This window comes from Acinonyx jubatus, chromosome D3 (assembly GCF_027475565.1).
Source record: "Acinonyx jubatus isolate Ajub_Pintada_27869175 chromosome D3, VMU_Ajub_asm_v1.0, whole genome shotgun sequence".
NCBI lineage: Eukaryota > Metazoa > Chordata > Mammalia > Carnivora > Felidae > Acinonyx > Acinonyx jubatus.
The window spans coordinates 91666457-91687518 of NC_069392.1; the positions used below are offsets into that span (position 1 = coordinate 91666457).

The 21062-nt window shown below is 51.5% G+C and overlaps 1 protein-coding gene across 13 annotated transcripts in view; it reads left to right on the top strand.

Annotated features, from left to right (window-relative positions):
- Positions 1-21062, top strand: part of ATP9B (ATPase phospholipid transporting 9B (putative)) — a 249096-nt gene that overhangs the window by 188134 nt on the left and 39900 nt on the right. For all 13 annotated transcript variants that reach the window (XM_053206081.1, XM_053206082.1, XM_053206079.1 and 10 more), the window contains 2 exons: positions 10209-10321; positions 14049-14297. In XM_053206081.1, the coding sequence (XP_053062056.1) occupies positions 10209-10321; positions 14049-14297 (362 nt within the window). The remainder of the gene's footprint in view (positions 1-10208; positions 10322-14048; positions 14298-21062) is intronic.

The window sequence follows — 21062 nt, forward strand, 5'->3', positions numbered from 1 at the left end:
GCAGAAGAATATCTGGGACCCCTGCCTCACACCACACGGAAAGCGGCTCAACGTGGATCACAGACCTGTATGGAAGCTCTAACATGACCATTCTTTTAAACTGGTTGCTTTCAGAAGCTTCTCAATTTATTTTCTGTTTCGCTCTCCTTGGCTACGTTAAGCACCAGAATAGAGAGCTTTTAGAATACGTATTTGCCTCAATGTAACATTTGGGTTATAAACGTAACCTGAAAGGAGAAAGAAGTAGTCCAAATCTGGATTTAAGTTATCTTTTAATTATTTTAAACTAAATTTTATGTTACTTTATAAGTTTTTTTAATGTTTATTCATTTTTGAGAAACAGAGAGACAGAGTGCACTCAGGGGCGGGGCAGAGAGAGAGGGAGACACAGAATCTGAAACAGGCTCCAGGCTCCGAGCGATCAGCACAGAGCCCGACGACGCGGGGCTCGAACCCACGGACCGTGAGATCGTGACCTGAGCCGAAGTCGGACGCCCAACCGACGGAGCCCCCCAGGCGCCCCTACGCTAAATTTTAAAATCCAACACTATATTTACTATTCCAACATCTGCTTGTATGTGTCCGTGGGAATGATGGCGGCTCCCCTATCTTCAAGGGATCTGGGCACGTCACTCTAGAGGTTTCTCCAAACAGCAGCAAGAAGCATAGTGTAACGGCACAGATGGCGTCGGGGTCCCAGAACTTGAAACGCTGTCACCAGGCTAACTGGGGACAAGTAGCTAAAGCAGCCCGTTAAAATAGCAGTCACTCTTCAGCCCCAGATTCACTGTCCAGAGATAGTCTGTGAGTGGAGCGGTGGTCATGATGTGCCTTTGGTTGTGGAAAAAACTTGCTGTCCGCGTGGAGCGTCGCGCTTGGGGATGCCTCGTAGTTTCTGCCGCCATCACCTGTTGTGTCCCCCGCCGGTAGTCGAACCCCGTTTTCATCGTGTATGAAACCAGGGGTTTGGACCCGGCAGGTCAGTCATGGTCTTCATTTGACTTTTCGCGGTAAATGCTCCTAATAGAGGAGTGTGTTGTACTCTAAAATATATCACAGCTAGTTTAATGGAGGACAGAATGTTGCTGAATCAGAAGCTTGGCCATATTTCGCCTTGATGAAACCAAACTGTCATTCAGTCATTACATCTGACGCTGTATTTAAATCCACGAACCTCGGAATTATTTCCAGCTTTGCAGTCACGAGGCAAAGATTGATGGCCCGTGACACAAGGGCCACGCGTGTGAAGAGCAGAGATGTCCCCACCGTCAGGTGCACAAGCTTCCAGACGCCAGTAAGGGCGTGTCCCGGGCTCCCGACCCAGGCCTCCCTGCACGGCTGTGCTGCTCCCGTCGGTGTTTTCCCTGCTGAGTGGAACGTCCCCCACAAAGGAGCCAGTGTCAGGGGGACGGTGCGCGGGACGGCACTGAGACCCGTGCCCTGGGCACACGTCCTCCGTTCACGCCCCAGAGCCCTGTTCCTCATCCTTGCATATGTTTGGTGAGGTGGCATTCAGAACAAACTGTGCAGGTTTCTCCGAGTGACCGGCGTGTGCCGTGTAGGAGGTTTACGCGGCTGAGGGATCTGGGTTCCTTTGTCATAGTTCACCTTTAAGCACTTTTTGTATTCCTCGCGTCGTCCAGATGGCAGGAATTGGCACTCGTTTGCCCCGTCCACCTGCTGCCTGGGCATTGTGAGTTGAGCACGTGCATACGTGACCCCAGACAAGCTGGCCGTTGGCTCTGGTGGCTTCCTCCCGTCCGGGCTACTGCGGGATGCTTCCAGTCAGCGGTGTTGTGTTGCCTTGCTGATAACAGCGACATTCGCGTATTGCAATTCCTTTTTCCTTGATTGGATACGTGGAAAACGGAAAAGGGGATATTCTCCTAAGTATAGTACAGTTGAGACGACCGCGGAGATACGTCTGGAGGGGATGGAACGCGTTCAGGCACCGTCGTTGAACTTGCTTTGTGCGGTCATTGGCCCTGATCCGTTGGCAGAGCGTTTAACTTTGAAGGGAAAGGCTTGCAGTCAACTGGGTGGATTGCCAGAGTGTCGTGTCCAAACGCCAAGGCGCAGAGACGTGGGCTTTACGTTCCGGTTATTCTCCAAAGTGGGTCCTTTCCCTCGCTCCATACGCTGCATGCAGCCAGCATTCTCTTGTGGAGAGAGTGGTCCCCAGACTTCGGATCTTGTGACCGGCTTTCTTCTCGGGCGCTCTGATTCAGGCGACACAGGGCTGCGACTTGGGCTTGGGGACTTAAGCTCTCCCAGGTCTGCTGGGTGCACACAGTTAGACGCTGAGCCACCCGGCCCGAATGCAGCGTCCACATCCTGCTGGTCCGAGGCCGTGGGGCAGGAGACCTAACCTCGTGGGCATCTTGGACAGCTGACAAGTACCAGTCCCCCCCCACACTACTGCCTTGATGTAAAACAGATGTGGTCTTCAAAGAAAAGCATGGGAAAGCAAAATGTTTTATTGTAACAACGTGTAATCTCGCGACTTCTTTAAGTACATGAGCATCAGCCAGTTACATGTGAATAGAACTTAATATTTTTTTTAAAATAGGAAACAGGTATAGAAGTTAATTTATCACTAGGTAAGTGAATGTCTAAAATTACATCTTAAGAACGCAATCTACGGCCAGTGCCTCTGAACTCCTCTGCGATCGTGACCTGAAGCCTGTCGATGCCATGGCTGAGCATGCTGTGTTGGCGGTGGGCACCGTGACCAGTGTAACCCGGGACACATGTGTGGCACTGTGTGTAAATTCAGACTGTGCTCTCCGAAATCTCATCTTGAAGAATCTACCCTACGGAAATCACGCTTTTATAGCAAAAATTGTAAACCGTCTGAGTATCCATGCTTGGGAGACTCGCCCGACAGAATGTGGTATGTTACAGTGAGTTTGTGGTACACCCAGTACAGATTCCATACTCCTGTGTGTTGTCACGTGAGAAAGTAGTTTATAAACGTGTACCTGTCTCTGTCAGTGTCCTGTGATCGTAGGAAAGAGTAGGAGAGCTTCCATACCGAACTAGGCGATCCCAGAGTGTTAGAGGGTGACGTGAGCCTTCACAGTGTGTTCCAATAAACCCTAGAGCCTCCAGTTCCGGAACAGGGGAGCGGATGCCCTTCTCCCCGTTCTCCCTGCTGGTGTGACGTATGGAGCGCACACAGGGGGACCGTGAGCTCGGAGGGAAGCGGGCAGGCTCGCAGGGCCCCTGGGACCCCAGGGGTGACGGCGCTCGGTTCCCTGCTGGTCTGCCTCCGGCCCCAGCCCGGGTGCTGGAGAAGCCAGCGGTGCAGAAATGCCAGCGGCACGACGAGCCGCAGGACCAGCTGGTGGGACGGGGGCCTCCTACGCTTCCGTTCCAGCCCTTCCAAGAAGGTGTGCGTGTCGGTGCAGCGGGTGTGGCCCCATGACGTGCCAGATGGAGGGGCCGGCCAGCGCGACCTTGGCCGTCACATGCCGCATGTCAGTCTGTCCGGTCGGCCTGTCGTACACCTCAGACCTGCAGCGTTAAATTCCGTTCTGTGTCCGTAAAGCTCACGGAGGATCTGTGGCCCCACCCTCTGCCCCAAGGGTCCAGTGGGGACCCTAGACTTGCACCCTTGCCCGGCCATCCGGAGATGACCCAGCTCCCGGTCCGGCAGGTGGAGACCTGACGCGCTGAGCCAGGGCAGGGACGGGGGAAGGGTGGACGCGGCCGCAGGCGAGGGAGGTGCTGGCGCAGACCCACACGCGATGGTGACGCGGAACCACACGCACCGCCAGTGCTGCGCCTCTCAGTGTAGCAGAGCAGCCCGTGGTGAGGGGGTGCCGGGTGGCGGGCACGGGGGCCCCCCTCTGTGTATGTGTGCAGCCTTCTGTGAATCCATGATCCTTTCAAAATCAGTCGGAACAGAACCCAGCCACCCTTACTCAGGCTGCCACATCTGGGAAAGGTCTTCGCTAAGGCTCTGCTGCCCCCAGCGAAAAACGCCACCTGTGTCTGCGGGGTGGCGTGCGTCCCCGTAACCACGACGTCCCTTGGTCTTTGCGGGGGAGCGTGCGTCCCTGTAAGTGCAATGTCCTTGGGAAAAGCACATTCGCTACTTTTTCCTGTCATTGCACTCATGTACCTGACGGTTGTTAACTTTTGAAACTCTAGAACTCTCATCCTGTACTCCTCTAGCATTTCCAGTACCCCGAATACAAACCCAGGCCCCGCCCGATTCCAGCAGCAGGGATGCGCACTGCTCCCACCGGTCTGTGCTCCTCTGAGGATCAGGGAAGATGACGACTGTGAAAACAGCGGACTTGTAGAGCTCAGTGTCAGACCGTGGAGCGTTCCAGCTGGAGGGTCCACCCCGCACGACAGAGACGGTGTCCTGGGAGGACGGTCCGGCCTGAGCTCAGAAGGCCCGGGGGTCGCAGAGGATGTGTGACAGAAGCAGCAGCTTGCGTCGGTGCCTGTTCTGCCGGCGTGTTTGCTCTGCACGTGCGGCCATATTTCTCCCAGACGCTCTCTTGCTTCCGTGACCGGGTTTCAGGCCGTGTGTCTGTCCCGCCATCGGAGTTGCCGGTGTTGGACGAATGGGGTATTTTTCCCATTCACTGTGACGTGAGTGCGTTAAATGTTGTGATTATTCTTGACAGTTTAAAAACCTGTTGAAACGTACCAAACGCAGCCCAAAAGATCTTTCTAGAAATGACTGATGCTTTCTCCTACGGTATAATTTGATCTGCTCTGTTTCCTGAAATGCATTGTAACCTTAACTGAATCTGGTCTTTGAACGAAGCCTCATCCCCCTCGACACAAGTTAGCGCGGCACGGAATCTGGTTGCTAGCTAGCAGCCGTCGGACTGAGGCAGGTTGACACGTAGAAGACAGAATTTGTCATCTCAGGATCTGAGTTCTTGTCTCACTAACGTATCGACAGTCTGACCGTATGCGGCTGGTCCACTTTCTTTGTGCCGTATTTACTTCTGCCTGGAGCGGGGACAGTGCTTGCTTGCCCTGGCTGCTCAGCAGGCTGTGGCAAGGGGCGTCCGGCGGGCTGGCACCTTTGGAACCACGAGCGAAGGGTCTGTGGTTTCTGCGGAGCCCTGCCGTGTGCATGTGCCCAAAGCTTGAAGGGGTAGGAGGCTCAGTACGGCGGGCCCCGCGGCTCCGTGCTGGGGAGCTCGGGACGGGGACACCATCAACAGAGCACAGCCCCCGGGCATGCCGGGCCCCCTCCCCGCTAGCCCTGCGGAGACCAGATCCCCGAGCAAACTCCCGGCCTCTCCAGCCTCTGGATTTGCACCCTCTTCTCTGTCTCCAGCCCTGCCACCACGTCCCTGGTCTCCTAGACCTTCCTCGACTTTGTCCTCCACCGTCACCACCACCGTGCTGACCAGTCACCTCGACCCACGCGGGAGTCCCCAGAACCAAGTCAGGCCCCGGATGCCCTCGGTGACGGGACACTCATCAGTTCTGCAGCCCTCACTGCCATCCTCCTCCAGCGGCTGCGGCCGCAGACCCCGCACGTCTGCCCCCCCCCCCCCCCCCCCCCCCCCCCCCCCGTGCTCAGTGTCCCCTGGGAGCAGACCTGGTCTGTGCTCTTCTCTCTGCCTTTGCGCCGCACGGTTCTTGAGCGAAGGGACCCCCAGTCCTCGTGCTTCGGGCTCTTCGTACATGATCTTACTCACCCTGTGCCACAGCTGGGCAAGGTACGTGGTCTCCTCCTTATTTGCAGACACACTGAGTGTGACATTCCTTGGCCCACAGGGAACAAACAGGGCGCACACCCTGATCCGTTAGCCTCCAAAACCCAGTGCACAGCGATGCCTTTAAGGGAGTTTTTTGCAAAACGCATAAATGAATGCCAAGTGTGTTAGAAATCGATGGGAATGTGAGGGTTGATGGTGTTTGGGGAATGGTGGCTGCATCTTGAGGCCGTGCGGCCACCGGAGCCTGTGGCTGATGTAGGAGGAGTGTGGACCCGTCGGGGGAAGGGGAGGCCAGGGGGGATGGGGGGGGGGGATGTGGACCAGTGGGGAGAGGGAGAGGCCAGGGGGGATGGGAGGGTTCCATGTGGACCGGTTGGGGGAAGGGAGGCCAGCAGGGATGGGGGGGGGGGTCCATGTGGCCCAGTGGGGAAAAGGGGAGGCCAGGGGGCATGGGGGCGGGTCCATGTGGACTGGTTGGGGGAGGGTAGGCCGGGGTTGATGGGGGGGTCCATGTAGCCCAGTGGGGAGAAGGGGAGGCCAGGTGGGGATGGGGGTCCATGTGGACCGGTTGGGGGAAGGGGAGTCCAAGGCCGTGCTGTGCATCCAGAGCACAGAACAGCCATCCTAGAGGAAGAGTGGGAGGAGCTGGGCGCTACAAGATCGGGAGGTGGGGGCACCTTAAACTCTAAAAGGTCAGCAAAGCCACAGTCCTAGCAGCACGGCACCGAACAGACCAGTGGAACAGTCAAGAGCCAAAAACACCCACGCACGTGAACGGCAGGCAGCTAATGTCCAACGAAGGAGACAAGAACACAGGATGGGGAAGAGACTGTCTCTGCAGTAACAGCCTCGTGCAGAAGAAAGTACTGGACCTTTTTCTTATACCCACAAAACTAGCACAGAACTAAAGACCAGAAACTGCAAAAGTTCTAGAGGAAAACACAGGCCGTAATCTCTTTGACCTTGGCCTTAGCAACATTTGTTTGGATCTGTCTCCCCAGGAAAGGGCAGCAAAAACTAAAATAGACCAATGGGATTTCATCAAAGTGAAAAGCTTCTGCACAATGAAGGAAACTGCCAACAAAACGGAAGAGCAGCTACTGAATGGGAGGAGGTATTTTCACATCCACCATCTCACAAGGGTTAATATCCACAAATATGTAAAGAACTTAGACAACTTAGCATCAAACAAAATTTTTTTTTAATGGGCAGGGGCGCCTGGGTGGCTCAATCGGTTGAGGGTCCGACTTCGGCTCAGGTCACGATCTCACGGCCCGTGAGTTCGAGCCCCGCGTCGGGCTCTGTGCGGACGGCTTGGAGCCTGGAGCCCGCTTCGGATTCTGTGACTCCCTCTCTCTCTGCCCCTCCCCTGCTCATGGTCTGTCTCCCTCTGTCTCAAAAATAAAAACATTAAAAAAAATTTTTTTTTAATGGGCAGAAGACACGAATAGACATTTCTCAAAGAAGACACACACCTGGCCAACAGACACATGAAAAGATGCCCCACGTCACTCATCAACAAAACACAAATCAAAACCACGATGAGATACCGCCTCACACCCACCAGAATGGCTAAAATCAACAAGTCAGGAAACAACACATGTCGCTGAGGATGTGGAGAAACGGGGACCCTCTTGTACTGTTGGTGGGAATGCCAACTGTGCCACCACTCTGGAGAACAGTGTGGAGGTTCCTCCAAAATTTAAAATAGAACTACCGTGTGATCAGTGGTCGCACTTCTGGGTATTTAGCCAAAGAAAATAAGAACACGAATTCAGAAAGCCGTGTGCACCCCTGTGTTCCTAGCAGCGTTATTTACAGTGGCCGAGACACGGGCACAGCCCAAGTGTCCACCGACAGATGAATGGTGAGGAAGATGTGTGTATGTACAATACTACTCGGCCATACAAATGAAACCTTGCCATTTGCGACCGTGTGGGTGGATCTAGAGGGTATCATGCCAAGGGAAACAAGGCAGAGAAACTCAAACGTGTGTAATCTAAACAGACAAACAATAGAGAAACAGACTCCCCAGACACAGAGGTGGTGGCCAGAGGGTGAAACAGGTGAAGGGGATGAAGAGGGACAGACCTGCAGTGACAACATAAGTACGTCCCGGGGACGAACAGTGCAGCACGGGGAGCGTGGTCGATGGTCCGGTAGTAGCTCCGTCCGCATGGCGCCCGGTGGCAACCGCCCTTCTGCAGCTCATTTCGGGGAGTGCAAAACACTGAATCACTAGACGGTGGCCCCGAAATAGATAGTACATGTCCATTTTACTTCGGTGTCTACGAAGAGAAGACGGGGTGAACGATTAATACAGAAACAGTAACAGCGCAGAGTGAACTCGCGCTCCCAAGTGCCTGTCCCCGCGGTCCCTGTGGCGTAAGACAGCGAGCGGAGGAGAAGACGCGTCTCTTTACTTGGGGTCTTCTGTGACTTGTATCTAGCGGTTTAAAGACCTAAAGAAATAACAGTTTACTCCTCGCAGGCACTGTCAGGCCATGGTATCCTTCTCTTTGCCACATACATAGAATCGCCAGTAAGAAGTCAGGTTAGGAGAAGACTTATTCGTCACAGTCCCACTTCTGAGCTGCCTCATTACCGCAGCCCTTTGTAAACCAGTCTCACGTTCAGTGTGTATCAGAGAAAAAAATGTCGACAGGAAATTCTCTGATTGTGTCAGTCTGATGAGTAAACCATTTTCTATTAGAGCAACATTAAATAATTTTTCAGAGAACTCATCCGGGCACACATAATAGAGGTGAACTTTGTGCTTATTCTAATAGGAATTAACGTATGATTTCATTGTCTTGATTTCGGATAAGAGAACTGTCGTTTTCGTCTCAAATCTCTGATAGAAATCATTTCTAGAACTTCCCCTTATTTCATTTGGAGGCTGACTTGTCTTTAATTACGTTGTTTAACGTAAGCCACTATTTTAAGCTAATTCTATTTAATGACGACACAACCCAAAAACTGTACTTCTCACATAATTTTGACTTCAGGAAACTTGGGTTCCATTTATTCAAGGTATTAAAAGGGTTAAAGACAAAGTTTATAAGACAAGCCCCCGTAAGAGTAGCTGCTCTCTGAAATGCATGAAGGTCTGTTGTATGGTGTCCACTCGTGCAGGAGGACTGACGGAGCCACCCCTAACACCGTGACGGGCAGCACGGGCTTTCCTCTTACCTGTCACGTTCAAGTGGCCTCCGTGTCCTGGTGGGAGTTCCGAGTCGGATGACCTATTTTGTCTTGAACGCTAGTTCTCGCTAATGTGTGTGGAGTCAGGGGTAGATAGGAAAACGCTTTGTATTTTCAGTGTCACGTGTGCCAAAGAAAGCAAAAATCAGTTAATATCTTGTGGGTGTCTCGTAGCCGTGTGGAAAGCCCAACTTTTATTATCACCGATCGGCAGTGGGGTTGTTCATATTCACGTTTATAACGACCTCAGCCCGTGGGCGATCCTTCCGTGTGCCTTGAAGTAAGTGCAGAAAAGCCCAGGGAGGCTGTGTGACAGCACGTCATTGCAGCACGTGACGAACACGTTCACAGGCGTCCACGTGTCCCCAAGAGCAAGTAAGCAAAAATTATATGCACGTGTTCTATGCATATTTTTATATCAAGTGATATATATGTTCACAGAGTTTGGGGTTTCCAGAGTCATGATGTGTAACAAGGTGAATTTATGTGTCACTTTTAATGAAAACTCACCATGTTTTTGAAATAATGTTCTGTCTCACTGCCTTTCATGAGGTTACTCACTGTATTTGGCTGTATACGTTTCTGATAGGAAGCCAGACCCCGGGAGTCTCATAAACCTGACCTGTGCTCCTCTCCTGACTGCCTTCCTCACACGCCGGGAGTGAAGTACTTACTTGTGCGCAGGCACACGTTAGTGGCGGGCACACGGGGACCGGCAGTCCCCAGGGGTGACCCCTGACTGTCTCTCTGGAGGGTCCTCCCCATCTGCGGAGGGCACTGGTCGGAGACCCAGCTCGGGAGAATGTGCCTTCCTGCCCACGTGCTCTCGCCCCACGTGACACAGATGGACGCGAAGGCTTAAATGCACCTGTTTCTGTTCAATGGAAAATATCTAATTTTTCAAAATTGGGTTTTTAAAAAACCAATAGGCCTGCTGATTTGGGACTGGCTGATGTCTTTGTCAGGCGGCGTCCTCAGGTGTAACTCCGGAGACCGGCCGTGTCTTCCCCTTTCCTGCCTGTCTCAGAACGTGCAGGACTCACACGTGGGCCAGGTCACACGCGTGAACTGAAAGGCGGAGTGTGCCCTGTCTTCAGGGAGCCACCGCGGAGGGAGCTAGGACGGACGCTGGCCCTCGGCAGAAGGACAGTTTGGGTGCTGGGATTCCAGAGCGTGCTGAGGGGAAGCCTGAGCAGGGAGGAGAGCGTCCGCCCGCGGGTGGAAACGTGGGTGGGGAAGTCTTGTGTTCGGCCTGCTGGCCTCCTGTGTGTGCACTGATTTTCGTCTTCGCCACTCCTGTCGTAGGAACCCTCACCCAGAACGAGATGGTGTTTAAGCGGCTGCACCTGGGGACTGTGTCTTATGGAGCAGACACGATGGACGAGATCCAGGGCCACCTCAGGAATCCGTGCCCGCAGGTGAGCTCGCGCACCCTGGCGCGGACGTGGTCTGCGGAAGCCAGCCTGAGCTGTTGTGTCTATTCATGCAGAAATCGGCAGACTTCTTTGAATGTCCCAAAACATTCGATTCTAATTTATAAACCAAGAAGCAGTTTTGGGACTTATTTTATTTTATTACTATTTTTTTAATTTTTTTTAAATGTTTGTTTGTTTGTGAGAAAAAGAGAGAGAGCACAAGCAGGGGAGGGGCAGCGAGAGGGAGACACTGAATCTGAAGCAGGCTCCGGGCTCCCAGCTGTCAGCACAGAGCCCCACGTGAGGCTCGAACTCACAGACAGGGAGATCATGACCTGAGTTGAGGTCGGGTGCTTAACCGACTGAGCCCCCCGGGTGCTCCCTCAAATGTGTTTCTTAACAGTCCCTCTGTTTTCCTTCGTAATTAATAAGACTTTCTCATATTTTTTTGCCTTTTCAATAAATAGCAGTGGGCGCACCGTACCGTGGTGAGCCCGTCGCCCTGTCATCCACGTCAGCAGGTGTCCACGCACAGCGGGTTTTGTTTCATCCATAGCCCTTGTCCTTCACCGTGTTTGTAGTGAACCTCAGATATCACGTTATTCCGTCTGTAAATGTGTGGTCTGTATCTGGATTACGTAAGGACGTTTTTGTGGGAGAGGGGCACATGACCTAAGTCTCGTCTTCTCACTGGGGCCTCAGGAGCTGAGGTTGTGAGAATAGGAATTACTTGCTTTCCCACAAGGTTGCAGCCCAGTAGTCACAGCACCTGCCCGACACTTTGTAGGCGGCGGGATCTGCAGGTGACACCTGTGGTGTGGCCTGGGACGGTCCTGACGCTCCAGGTCCCGACGTCGGGCCCACGGGGCCCTGTGCGTGCACAGATCACAGATCGCGAGCGGAGGGACGGCAGACATAGACCATTTTCCAGAGTTTCTTTCAGGCTGCGTGGTTCCTTCCCACAGGCTGTTCCCAGGTAGTGCGTGTGTTGCGCTCGTGTGGACCCACTGATTCTGTGTAACCGCACCTCACAACCCTGGGGTGTGTGTTTAAGGTCCTCGCACTGAAGGCTGCGGTCGCCATGGAGGACCAGTCACCGCTTCCAAGGCTGCTTCTCTGCCTCCTCGCCAGTTTTTGGTAGGGTTTAGTCACCACGTAGTATGTCAGGGAGAGGACCAAGTCTCCCGCCCACCAAGGACGAGGGGCTCACGTGTCCGCAGGCTCCCCTGGGCCCTCTGGGGGGCTGTGGACCGTCTGTGTTGACCGTCATGCTTCCGACCTGTCTTCCTCACACCTACCCCGAGTGCTTTCTGCTCTGACCAGATTCCAGTGGACTGTCTGCCTTGCGTTTAGTTTGTGAGAACCTTCTCTTTCTTCTGTAACACTTACTAGAATATCGTATACTTTACTTTCAAGATGGTGTCAGATGAGAACCATGATGCATGTAAGTTTATCGTATGTACGGATCACTTACGCAAGCTCAGGTACAAACTGGAAACCAAACGCTTTACTGAGTTGGACGTCACTCATTTCAAGACAGAGTATTCTGAGTGTTTATTTATTTTGAGAGAGAGAGAGCATGAGCAGGGGAGGGGCAGAGAGAGTGGGAGAGAGAATCCCAGGCAGGGGGATCTATGCGGGACTCGAACTCATGAACCACGAGATCATGACCTGAGCTGAGATCAAGGGTTGGTCGCTTAACTGACTGAGCCACCTGGGTGGCTAAGTATTGTGTAACCTAGAATATTGATTAACAGAAGGAAAATCTAGGAAGGAGAAGGAAAAAAGACTTCTCTTCTAGTAATCTTTGTCTAGTTGGAAATCGTACCGGGGAACATCTTTTTTTAAAAAAATAACTAATTTACATTATCCATTAGTATGATTTTAATAGCTCCAAATAAGCTATTTTAATAGAAGAATCAAAAGCAGAAAGGATAAGTCACTGTATAAAAACAACAAATATTTAATGCTTATTTCCATGTAAGAGTTCTTTTAAAAACCCTTTTTGTTAGCTATCTGTTGGTTAGACAGTACTTTTTATGTAAAATTGATTTTATTCCTTAGATTCTGTCTTTTTATTAAGATGATAATAGTCTACCAGGTCCAGTGTAAGGTAACAGATCTTTCGTAATCTGATTGTATTTCCCCACTGGAAGCATTTGGTGATGGAGGGCATAATCTTTAATGGCATTTCTGTGAAATTAAATCATACAGCCGTCAATAAACATGACATAATTCATAAGGGGGAGTCGGCCGTGGTCTCTGCTGTGACGCAGTCATGTGAGCAGCACGCAGATGTGGGTCTGAGTGCCAGCTGCTGTGCCGAACAGGCAAACCCTTCATTAGACAACCCTGTAATTTGATGGGCAGAATGTTCATGGTTCAGCGGCTCTACACGTGCTGTCCAAGAGCGGGAGACTCACTGTCTCGGGAGGACTCACGAGCGGCTGTGAACTTAACTGAGGAATGTCTGAGGTCCTATTGGTGGCGGGGGGGGGGGGGGGGCATCCTCCTCCTCCTCCAACTCCTCCTCCAGGATGGGGGACAGTGAGCAGCCGCCTGCCTCGCTGGCGAAGGTGAGCTTCCCCGGACACGGCTCAGTGCGACAAGAGCCAAACACGGTGTAAATGGGGAGTCACCTCGAGAGGGCACGATTTTGAAATCTGACACGGGGATCATTCTTCCTCAGAACGCAGTGTTTATTGTGTGTAATGATTGTTAAGCACAAAATCAGACCCTAACTTCAGAGGCTGTCACGAGATGGATTAATTTATCGTACTAAAGGAAGATTCATAAGCATTTTCCTCCTGCTTTTAGCTTTATACCCCTTGAGATACGGCACTTTTAAAGAAAAGTGAGAGCACTTACAAGTCTACTGTTTGTTCTTCAGCGAACCCCATCGTTAGAGGGAGGATCAGCATGAGTTATTAAGGACTTAGCAAGTTAATGCCGTGGCTCAAGTGAATCTAGTCAAAGGAAACACCCAGATTTTAAGTATTGAAACAAATATTTTGGTATGTATGACAACTGTAGTAATAGCTGTTCTGTAGAAGGGAATCCGAATCAAACCACATAATCAAATCGAGCTACTTTCCTTCCTTCCTTCCTTCCTTCCTTCCTTCCTTCCTTCCTTCCTTCCTTCCTTCTTTCTTTCTTTCTTTGTTTCTTCTTCCTTCCTTCCTTCTTCTTTCTTTGTTCTTTCTTTCTTTCTTTCTTTCTTTCTTTCTTTCTTTCTTCTTTATTTCCTCTTTCTTTTTCTTTCTTTCTTTCTTTCTTTCCTCTTTCTTTGTTTCTTCCTTCCTTTCTTCCTTTCTTCTTTCTTTGTTTCTTCTTTGTTTCTTCCTTCCTTTCTTCCTTTCTTCTTTCTTTGTTTCTTCTTTCTTTCTTTCTTTCTTTCTTTCTTTCTTTCTTTCTTTCTTTTTCTTTTTGGTATTTTATTTTAGAGAGATTGAGAACATATACATGAGCAGGGGAGAGGAGTAGAGAGAGAGAGAGAGAGAGAGAGAGAGAGAATCTCAAGCAGGCTCCAGGCCCAGCACAGAGCCCAGCGTGGGGCTCGATCCCATGACCTGAGCCAAAATCAAGAGTTGGACACTCGACCGAGCCACCCAGGCGCCCCAAGCTGCTTTTCCTATCCCTAGCTAACTAGCTTATAAAAATAGCATATGCTAATAACTCCAGCATCAACTATATTGTATTTTCAACTTTATGACATTCTGTATTTTACCAGATGCAGTCCCAGGCTGGCGGAAACAATGCCAGTTCAACGCCCCCGAGAAAAGCCCAGTCTTCAGCTCCCAAAGTCAGAAAAAGTGTCAGCAGCCGAGTGCACGAAGCGGTGAAGGCCATCGCGCTGTGCCACAACGTGAGCCCCGTGTACGAGTCCCGAGCCGGTGTGGGCGGGGAGGCCGAGTACGCCGAGGCAGATCAGGACTTCAGCGACGGGAACCGGACCTACCAGGCCGCCAGCCCGGACGAGGTCAGTCGGGGCCTCTTGGAGAATCAGAGTACAGAACTCATCACCTTGGGTTTCAGTCGGGCGCAGAAGGCGCGAGAATGAGTTCTCTCACGGGGTGAGAGGCGAGCTTTACCATAGTTCTAGCAGGCCTTAGCTACGGGCCAGGGGCCACACGGCTCTTCACGGCTGGCAGCCCCTGGCGTCTGGGTCCTTTCCAAGACGGGCCCTTGGTCTCAGTGTGTCCACATCTCCCAGAAAGTCTAAGTCCGTTACCGGAAAGCACATGAGAGAATCCAGAACTTTTGTGACCAAGTCCCATCTTCCTGAAGCTGCTGAGACTTGGGCTGTTCCTGCCTCATCGTCCTCTCTCTCCTCCAAGTAAATTTCCAGGGCTTTTTGGGTTTTTTGTTTTTGTTCTTTTGCGGCAGAATTGAGATATAGTGTATCTATTTCAAAAGAGAATTGGGATGCAAATCGTCTCAAAACTCTGCAGAAGACAAACGAAACAGTAAAATCCTAAATGCAGTAAATTAGTCATTTCTAACTTTGCATCATTTTTTGATTTTTAGATTGTTAAATCAATTTGTCCAATTACTGTACAGCCAGTATATTTTAAACACAGTTCTCTTATGTATTGTTTTCTACTCCGGGTTCTTCAGAGATGATTCTGTCATCAAACCGTGGAAGCAAACAAGTTTCTTTACCTGCTAAAACTGGATAATACAATAACCTCCAATCACAGGGTGTTTTAACCTTTATTTATTTTTGAGAGAGAGAGAGAGAGAGAGAGAGAGAGACAGACAGACAGAGCATGAGTGGGGGAGGGGCAGAGAGAGAGGGAGACACAGAATCCGAAGCAGGCTCCAGGCTCTGAGCTGTTGGGGCCCAAACTCACAGACCTGAGAGCATGAGATCATGCATGACCTGAGCCGAAGTCAGGGGCTCAACTGACTGAGCCACCCAGGCACCCCAAAATCACAGTTTTTTTTAAAAAGTCTGATGTTTTAAAGAGAGGAGCCTGGTGATTCTCGTTATCAAGGTTATTTCAGAAGAACAGGGTCCTTCCACTGTAATGACATCACTGCAGGGAAACTGGGTGTCGCTTTACTGCCAGGGTGTCAGCATCGGGGAGCTGGTGAGGCCGCGGACGCTCAGGGCCACATTGTGCAGCCGGGAACGGGAAGTGGCGGGTGCTCCCACACGTACCCCGCAGAGCCTGGAACCATTGCACCCTGTTTCAGTGATTAAAATCAGTCAGGAAGTCACAAGGTAAGCGGTGAGTTTAAAGTGTTAGGAAAGGCGTCCCAGGAGTAACGGCCGAGCCAGCTTGTGGCCGTGGGCAGAGAGGACCGTGCAGCCTGTGTTGCGGGGCCGAACGGAGGAGCCCTGGCCAGGCTGGCACGTCTGGAAGGGGCTTGTGTCCTCTCCCTGCAGCGAGAGAAGGCGGGTTGTGACCGTCCTGATGTGTCTCGTTCCCAGAGGTGCCCTCAGCCCTTGTCTGTGGCCTCCTGGGGCGCCACGGGTGGACACATCGGCACCCTCGATCCTGTCTGCACATCAGGTGCGCTCACACCTCGATTGTCTTTTTTCTGTTTTGTTTATCTGCCTTTTTCTGCGCACAGGGCTCAGTTCCACCGGTGATTGTTGGGTGGGTCTCGTGGGGCTGGACGCTGCTCCATTCTGGGGACGCGCTAAGGTGCACCCACGGCTGAGAGCCCCCGGGTCCTGGCCGTCTTCCCGTGGCCCCTCCCAGGGCGTGCTGCCAGCGCCCGAGCCAGGAGCCAGGTGGGCCAGTGGTCTGAGCGGCTCCTGGGCAGCGCCCCCCGAGGGTCCCCCAGTGGAAACAAAGACGTGACTTCATAATGATGAAAACAGCACCTACAGATTTGTGGTGTTTTACAAAGCTTTATGCACTGCTGTATTTTCCGGAAACCAAATTCATTTTTGCGGATTTGGTTACATTGGCATTTCTTTGATTATTTAGTCAAGAAATTATCTGATAGTAACCAGAGCAAACTAAGTTAGAAATTAGGGCAACACGTCATTTCTCGTGTAAGAGCTTAAAGGCGGTGAGAAACCAGCCAAAAAGGTAGAAGTTGGGTTGTTTTCCTTTTGCCGCGGAAAGCCCAGACCAGGGCCGCTGCTCCTCTTCCCCCCTCAAACTCAACGCCTGGAGCCCCCTCCTGGTGTCTGTGCCCACACCCACACGTCCTCCCTCCTGTGGCCGCTGTCGCGTCCCTCGCACCCCTTCCCTGCAGGGTCCTCCCACGGGCGCCCCGAGTGTCGCACCCCGACTTCTGCCCGGGCGTCTTCGCCTGCGCCCACCAGGCACCCCGTCCTTGGTTCTCGTTGATGAGGACGAGATAAAGGGAGCCCTTACTGTTTCATAAGCACCGTTACTGTTGGACGGCTTTACAGTAACTCTGTTGCTCTTGGAATTACTCGGTTTTCTTACACTGAAAAGAATGAAAAAGGCTGAAGACAAAGCAGGGTCTCAAATCCGCTTGATCCTGAACCATTACCTCCACGGTGTCCTGTCTGGGTCACCCTCTGGCACATCCTGGGCACAGGGTACGTGGTGCTGCAGGGGTGTGGGGGGCAGACTATGCTCTTACTGTGCCTCCTGGGACCCTCGTCTTCCTTCTCGGGTGTGTGGGTCTCAGCCAGGCCCCCCTCCCCCCTGCGGATGTGGGGTGCACGGGTCTCTGCCGGGCCCTCCCTCTTCCGTGGGTGTGAAGTGCACAAGTCTCAGCTGGGCCCCCCTCCCCCTGCGGATGTGGGGTGCACAGATCTCGGCCGGGACCCCTCCACTTGCAAATATGGGGTGTACAGGTCTCAGCCGAGCCCCCCCCTCTTCCGTGGGTATGGAGTGCACAAGTCTCAGCTGGGCCCCCCCCCTCCCCCTGCGGATGTGGGGTGCACAGATCTCGGCCGGGCCCCGAGGCCCAGGCCGTGCAGGGAGGTGTGGGGAGCAGACCTTGGTAATTATCCAGAAACCAGTCTCCTGGCAATATCAGGCCATGACATCAAGTGGGAACCAGAGCCCTGGGGTTTGTAGCCTTTCCCTTTTCGATACCTAATGAACTGTGATGACTGACTGCATCTTTTTGTGAGTCACAGTGTCACCCCGCCCTCTCATTTGGGGGGTATTGGCTCAGGCTGTGAACGTTGGATTAGCGGCGGTGCTGTGGGTTGTCGAGAAGCTCGAGAGTGTAGCTTGTTGTGTACGGAGGAGACTGGGTGTGTACAGGACCAGGCCCCCCACTCCCTCAGGCACAGCCGCCTCCGGGTGTCAGCGTCCTGTAACACCGGGAGTGTTACATTCTGTACATAGACGTAAGAATCTGGTGCGTGTGTGCGTGTGTGTGTGTGTGTGCGCGCGCATATGTGTATTTGGTAACAGGAAACGTAGGAGAAACTATAAGATGAATAGCTAAGATTTATAAGATCTAGAAGTTGCCGTCTCAGCGTTCCGGTGGACACTTGGAGACAAGTGTAGGCCACTGGTGACTGCTCTGTAAAGGAAATGGACCACATTCCTTTTCATGTAAGGAAAGGGTTGAATACATCGTGTTCTGTATTATAACATGCTAGAAATTGTCAAGAATCCCGTTTGATTATGGATTAAGAATTATTTCTCAGTCTTAAGCACAGGAAGCTGAGACCACAGATGTTTCTCAAGAAAAATTGTATTTGTTTTAAAAATATTATATTACATATTTCACCTTAATACCTGCCAAAAAGAAATACGAATTTCCTGAAACTACATGGGATTTTTGGGGTGCCTGGGTGGCTTAGTTGGTCGAGCATCTGAATCTTGATTTCATCTCAGGTCATGATCCCAGCATTGTGGGATCAAGCCCCACGTCAGGCTCCGTGCTGAGCGTAGAGCCTGCTTGGGATTCTCTCTCTCCCTCCCTCCCCCGCACTCCCTCACCGCTACCTCTCTCCCCTCCTCGCTGTCTCTAAAAAGGAAGAAAGGAGGAAAAGAAGGAAGGAAGAAAAAATACATAGGGTGTTTTATCTTTGGTTTTTTATATAAGTCCTAACACTTTTTAAATCTTAAATTAGGAATTCACAGTAGAGAGGGATTTCGTTGATTCCAAGATTACGAGAACTAAATAGAACTGCTAATCTTATAATTAAATTTTTTACTTGTTTACAATTTTCCTTCTACTTTGGAGATAGGGCAATGATTAGAAGTAGCAGCATGTTAAATAACTTAAAAAAATCCCTAACAGATTTTAAATCTGAAAATGAAAAAATAGACTTTGTCATAATTTTTAAAGAGCTTTATTGATGCAGTGTCTGCAAATCCCTGAGGCCCAAGGAAAATCATCTAAATGGTTCATTATTTAGCTTATTGAACTTTGCTGCAGTTAGGTTGACGGATGATGGCAGTGTTCCCAATCACCAAAGCACCGTTTTAAAAGCATTTTTTATTGAATAAAGTGCTTAGAATATTGCACCCTGGAGCTTTGTTCAGGGAAATGGCTCAATTGATGGTTTCTGTCTGACCTCAGCGTTGACCTATCACAACATGTGTGGTTAATAAGCAATGCTATCGCTTGGGAGCTTTGTAGCAGATTCTGCGTCAGCGCTCCGCCCTCACGGTCCCTGCGTACTCACGGCTCTCGCGTCCTCTTTGTCTTTCGAAAGGACGCGCTGAAGTCGAACGTTCCTGTGTCCGAGTCTGACGTCACAGTTGCATTTCCTCACAACAGAAGCGGCCTTCCTTTCCATTTTCCTGCAAACAGAGGGTCTTTTCCCTCCCTGCAGGTGTGCACAAGTGAATGTTTCATACAAATAATTGCATTCTGGGGCAGCTCATGTTAAACTGAGGTGCGGTCACTGAATACTTGTGGCGACGTGTGGTCGTGGAACGTGGGTGATACTTTAAGGTGCGGCAGGTGGCAGTGCTGGAGTGTCAGCAGCTCGTCTTGTATTCATCCCGTGGAGCCCCGATGCCCTGTCCTGTTCCTCATGATAAGTGATCAATGGTTCATTTTCTCTATGAGAGTAGAAAGTTTCACTTGCCCATCGCTTTGTCTCTACAGCGTCAGCAGAGCAAATTGCAGCTTAGTGAACGGTGGGCGTTGCCTGGAAATCCCTGGACAGAGTTGCAACCCAGCCCCCTCCAGCTGTCCTATGTCCAGCGCAGGTAGAGGAAGCCAGGACCCTGAATGTCACGAGCAGTCCTGGCGGGTACGAGCTCAGTGGGCAGAGCCTTGGCGTTGGAAGGTTGTCAACTCAAGCAATCAGGGCATATGGTGACACAAACCTTGAAGGGCTCTGGTGTCTTTTGGTCCAAAAAGATCAGTCGGCTGTGACTTTAAGGACAGCTGACTTCTGAACACTAGCTACTCGCTAGCAATGTTCTTGTCCGCACCGTGGCCTCATCCTGCACGTAGGTGAGGTCTGCGTTTGCATATTATTTTCAGGTGTAGATGTTAGCTCCTCACTTGGACCTTTCTTGGTAAGAATCGGCTAAAATTTATGCCAGACTACAAGTGGATTATTTAAATATAGAAGAATATCGCCTCCTTACTGGCACTGCTTTTGGACTTACCAGAGCGAGCCGTCCCGCGCATGGTGTGCTCTCGTTTTACACTCACTGTGTCGCGGGTGCTCCTCGCAGTGGGACGGACCGTGGCGCTTGTCAGCACGTGTGGGCTCAGGTCCCTGTCAGCGTCGGAAGCCCTGCTCTCAGGAGCCGCAGAGAAGGCGCACGCACGGCCCGCCGTGGCTGTTGGGGGCAGTGTTTCCAGGTGACCAGCTTGCCTCTCGTGTTTGTGACTCCATTCGGTATGAGCGTGCTGGTGGGACCTCAGTGGAAGATGTGTGGGTCAGTGACCGGGTTACGATTTCAAAGGTGCCTGGTAAGAAATGCATCCCTGAGCAGAACTGCCAGGTGTGTGTGTAACTGCCAAGAGGAGAAAAGTAACGTCCCCCAAGCTTTTCGTTAGTAATAGCACGGAAGTTTCTGGATAATGGAATCGTAGGGAAAAATTCGTGATCAGACCTTGCCTCATTTTCTGTTTTCTCTCATGCGGTAGCACCCTGGGAATACTTTCCTGTACTGGCTCCTTGAGCCTGGAGAGGTGACAATGTGTTCATAAGTTGCCCGTGACAAGGGTTGGATGTCACTAAGCGGCCTGTGGCTGACATTTAGCCCAGGCTTCCTCCAAATGTAGTTTTTATATTCACGTTTCAAATCTCTTTACCTTTGTATTATTGTCAGTAGTCACATTATTAGAAATTTCTATAAGCTCGGTAATCCTAGAAATAGTCATTTGAAACGTGAGCCTCTAAGCTCTGAGCTCTCTTCACATATCAGAGGAATACCTCTGAGGATCACATCCTAGTACGTCAGCAGCCGCTTCCGTAGGAACATGGCAGCACCCGAGGAAGATGTGACAAACTAACCCCCCACGTTTTATTCATGTAGTGACAAGGCTGCCCGACCAGATGAGATCACGTGGAGACCGAAACTTTCTTACTAAGGAGCCCACACCTGAGTGCCAGGAAGGTTTCGTGTTCTGTGGGCCACGGATATGGGAGCCGGGGTGCTAGGTGGCCCACACCATCACTGAGAGCACCCCCCAGGGAACGGGGAAAGCCGCGTGCCCTGCTTCTGCCCACGGAGAGGGCCTCACCGGGAGAGCGGGCAGCAGCGCGTGACCTGCTCCTGAGAGAGATTCTGAGCCGGAGACCTGACAATTTCTATCCACCCTCAGCAGCTTTGTGTGTACGTCCTGTTAGTGTAGGGAATAGGACCCGAGAGAA